At 54.4% G+C, this 4,445-nt stretch overlaps 1 protein-coding gene across 1 annotated transcript; it reads right to left on the reverse strand.

The window, feature by feature from the left end:
- Positions 1 to 3,432: 3,432 nt before the first annotated feature.
- Positions 3,433 to 3,846, reverse strand: LOC136504083 (uncharacterized). The gene has a single exon (XM_066498956.1). The coding sequence runs from the start codon at positions 3,844 to 3,846 to the stop codon at positions 3,433 to 3,435; it is 414 nt and encodes a 137-aa protein (XP_066355053.1).
- Between the last annotated feature and the right edge of the window lie 599 nt (positions 3,847 to 4,445).

A 4,445-nucleotide genomic window follows, 5' to 3' on the forward strand; every position in this document is an offset into this window, starting at 1 on the left:
GGACGCCTGGTCCCCTTCATGCCACGAAGTTGTCTAATTTGGTATGCCCCTCCCTTTTTGTGACCTTTTCCTTCTTATTTGGTTGTTTTGATTGATTCTGAGTTACCTATTTTGAAGGGACTCGTGGGCTATAAGTCTTGGTTACATCTTTCGAGAGGGCTGGAAGGCATGGCTCGGCAAGCTGCCTAGAGGGAAGTGGCGCTTGCCAAGAAAAAGAAGAAAGCTGAAAAGGCCCAGAGGAGGTTCGGTAAGGAGAAGGAGATCAACCAGCGGGTCCGAGGGGGCAAGAGCCAGAGTGACGTGGAGGTGGAGCTCGAGTCGGAAGAGCCCACGGAGATGGGAGATGACACAAGTGCCTCAGAGGACGAAGAAGTCCGGGGCACTGTTGTGACCTCGGTGGAGCACTGTGAGCCTATGGCTGCGTCTGTCTATGGCGGGTGTGATGTGGAGACGTGCGGCGACGTTCCTGAGTCGAGAAAGCACGCTATGAGTGAAGACACCGCCCTTGAGCGAGAGGCGAAGCCAGCGTGGTTGCCGCGCCCTTTGGAGGTGTCGTTGGCTTTGTGCCCCCTTGCTCCAGGTGTGGCCGAGCACGTCGGTCGGTCGGCAAGACATGTTCATTCCCCTGCATCTTTGGGGTCAGCTCATGTGCATGACCCTCAATGGGGGGATGCCCCGCCAGTTGCTCCGGTGGTTTCGCCACAAGCTGGCGGTCATGGCCGTTCATGGACCGATCGGGACCAGCCAGGTCGGCCCCTCCCTTAGCCAATGCGAGGGGGCACAGGTCGCGTCCTGCGAGTGGTCCTTGTTCGGTTGGCTTGTCATCAGCCGGTCGGGGCTTCAGGGCTATCGCTTTTGTCTAGGCATGCATTCATGCTCCTTTTTGTTCTCATAGTTGAGTTTTTGAGTGTGACTAACCTATGCCTGTCTGACAGTGGCCAGGGGCTAGCAGGACTGGGTATCTCCCCACCTCCCATGCAAGAAGAGTATAGACCTAGCCTGCAATGGGTCACAAGGAGCGGTGGGGGAAGTAGGTTGGCAGCGGTGTGACCTTCCCCACTAGGGGTTACGTCTTCCTGACCGGTCGTGAGAACGGCGGCAGCAGCGGTAGCTATGATGGTGGCGATCCCCATGGTGACGACAAAGGTTAGGTCAGAGATGACTCTCGTGGTCCCTCCCCCAATAGTTGTGGAGGAGGAGAGGAGGGAAACCAGGCTGCCTACCTCACCTGGCAGAGGAGCACACGGTTCACCCGCCTAGTCAGAACTGGAGGGGTCGGGAGGAGATGCGGCCGGGCCGGAGGTAGAACATCTGCCAGCGAGCCATGGAGTCCTAGCGGTGGACATCCCCTTCTCTAGCAAGGAAGATACTAGGGTGGAGCCACTGGCCATCCCACCATCCTAGGAGCTGGTGATGATCCGGTCATCGCATGATACTACGATGGCTAGATCTTCCAGCGGGTCGGGGGCGACCCATGAGCTGGTGTGGCCTTGCCCCGACGAGCCAGGAATGGCCCAGTTCATCCTTCGTGACAAGGAGGAGGTGAAGCTCTGGCACCAGCTCAGGGAGAGAGGACTATCGATGGAGTCCGATCTTGCCCTTACCAAGGCGAGGCTCAAGGAGGCCTTGGAGAGGGTTGAGCTCATCCATCAAGCCATGACAGTCGACCTACCATGCATTGTAGAGGTAAGTTCTCTACATTTTTGGTGTTGTCCTTGACTCCTTGTCCTTTCAATGGCTGTCTCAGCATGCCTGCTTCTTGTCTCACAGGATCTAGAGATGATGTCAATCCATAAGTCCCGATTTCTTTAGGAGAAGCATGGTCGGATGGAGCAGGAAGCAATGGCGTTGTGGTGGGTCGATGAGCTCAGGCACCAGCTAGAGTCCACCCGCTGTGAGTCCCAAGACCGGGCGGCCAAGGCGACGAGAGCACGGGTGGCAGAGCTGCGTGTGGTCGAGCGAGCAACTGCTGCCGAGCAGGAACTTAACACGATGAAGGTCCGCTTGGTGAAGACCGAGACAGAGCTTTAGAAGTCCTTGGAGGCTCTAGAGGCTAAGCGGAAGGCCCAGTTGGATGCCGAATAAGAATTTGTTGCGCTCTGGGGGCATATGCTCAGGGTAGAGGAGTGGAACACTCGACTGCTCGAGAGGGTGACCCAGCAAGAGGAAGGGCTCTCCATTATCGAAAGCGCCCACCTTGGTACGTATCTGTTCCGCCCTCGGTTGATGCCTGGATTTTTCCTTTCCTTTGCTTCTGAATTTGTCTTTTTCTAGAACTAGGTGGAAAGATCAGCTCTCTAGAGCAAGAGCCGGAGACGGTCAAAGCGGCGGTCGGTTGGGGCATGGAGGCGCTAGCCTAGTCCCTTCAGGAATGACACGCTCTCGAGGGGGAGCTCGACCAGATTTGCAACATCGCGCAGGTGGTCGTCTCTGAGGTGTTTGGGTCAGGACCAAGCACCAGTACGCCCATTGTCCAGCTGGCGGAGGTCCCAAATGAAGTTCGAGTGCTCATCTCTGATGGCATGTTCTATGGAACAACGGGGGTGCTGACCTCAGTGGTGAACCATCACCCTTATCTAGACTTCACGGCCATCTGTAGAGGATATGCCGATGGGTGGAATGCAGACAAAATTCATGCACTAGGGGTGAGTTTGGTGCCACTTGCACAGATGGTTGCCGAGCAAGTCACCGTGCAATGGGTGATGGAGGCTCGCCGTTCGTCCATGGTGGAAGACGTGCACCGGGAAGATGTTGTCCAGCCTATGGTGGGAGTGGAGACCAGGTCAGAGGTGAGCGTCGTCCCACCCCCAATAGAGCTGAACGTCGTCCCGACCGGAAGCAAGCTGCCTTCATCCTCGTCGACCATACCATCAGTCGATGCCGCCAGGAGGCCATAATTGAGTTTAGAGTAGAAATAGTCAGTTCATGTAAGAGATGAGTTCATGGGGAAGCCCCCGTATGAATAGCTTTTACATTCGTGAATATTCTAAGTTCATTTTGTGATGAAATCACTCATGAGGGAAAGCTTGTCCCATTCGTCCTTGTTTTGACCCTAATGTAGCTTTGTTTTTTGTCCTTTCTTTTTCACACCTGCCCGTTGACCCGTAGGCTGCAACCTTAAGAACCTGGGCATGGCCTATGAGGCTCAACTGCTCATAACCATAGGTTGTGGCAGGGTGTGATTAGTCGGGAGGTTAAAACGCAAGTTACATAGGGTAATCAAAGGAATAGAATGCCCTTTTGTTTGGGTGACGCCCTTTCGTTTGGGCAAAAAGTATTACTATATGATAGTAAAAGAGGAGGGTGGTATCGCACCCCCGTAGAGCCCCCGAGCGACCTAGGCCGAGAGTGCTTGGGCTGGGGTGCTGTAGGAGCAAACGTTGAATGGAAAGAGAATGGTAAGACCGGGTTTTAAGGGAAGAAACGACGTAACTATTCGATGTTCCATGTGTTGGTGAGAACATTTCCATTGTCGTCCTTCAGCCAGTAGGCACCTAGCCAGATCACCTCAGTCACCATGTAGGGTCCTTCCCATGGTGAAGAGAGTTTGTGTTTCTCTTTAGTTGACTGGGTCCTTCGGAGTACAAGGTCACCAACCTCGAGGATCCTCCCCCTGATTTTTCTTTCATTGTACCTACGGAGAGTTTGCTGGTAATGAGCGAAGCAGATGATGGGCGTCTCACGATCCTCCTCAAGCAGGTCAACCGCATCCTGCTGAGCCTCCACGGTTTGGTCTTGGTCGAACGCCTTTACTCTCGGGGCGTCGTGATCAAGGTCGGAGGGCAATACTGCTTCGGCTCCATATGCGAGGAAGAAAGGGGTGAACCTTGTGGACCGGTTTGACATCGTTCTTAGGCTCCAAAGGATCGCTGGAACCTCTGCAACCCATCGCTCGGCATACTTCTTGAGTCGGTCGAAGATGCGGGGCTTGAGTCCTTAGAGGACCATGCCATTGGCCCGCTCGACCTAACTATTGGTACGCGGGTTCCCGACCGAGGCCTAGTCGATCCTGATGCTGTATCCGTCACAAAAGTCTAGGAACTTTTTCCTAGTGAAGTTTGTTCCATGGTGGGCGATGATACAGTCTGGAACACCAAACCGATAGATGATGTCGAGGAAGAACTTGACCGCCACTTCCAAGCGGATATTGGTGATGGGATTCGCCTCTATCCACTTGGTGAATTTGTCCACCGCTATGAGCAGGTGAGTGAAGCTGCCCAAGGCCTTTTTGAGGGGTCCAGCCATGTCGAGGCCCCAGACCACGAATGGCCAGGTGATGGGGATGGTCTGAAGCTCTTATGCCAGCAGATGAGTTTGCTGAGCATAGAACTAGCATCCTTCACACCTGCGGACAACCTCCTCTGCATCTCGCAGCGTAGTGGGCCAATAAAAATGAAAGGCTTTCCCGACCAGTGACCTCGGGGCCGCGTGATGTCTACAGATTC

The sequence above is a fragment of the Miscanthus floridulus genome, chromosome 14, assembly GCF_019320115.1.
Source record: "Miscanthus floridulus cultivar M001 chromosome 14, ASM1932011v1, whole genome shotgun sequence".
NCBI classification, from domain to species: Eukaryota; Viridiplantae; Streptophyta; class Magnoliopsida; order Poales; family Poaceae; genus Miscanthus; species Miscanthus floridulus.

Bases quoted from the DNA above. Each gene is read 5' to 3' on its own strand.
- LOC136504083 (XM_066498956.1), bottom strand. From the start codon at position 3,846: ATGTCAAACCGGTCCACAAGGTTCACCCCTTTCTTCCTCGCATATGGA.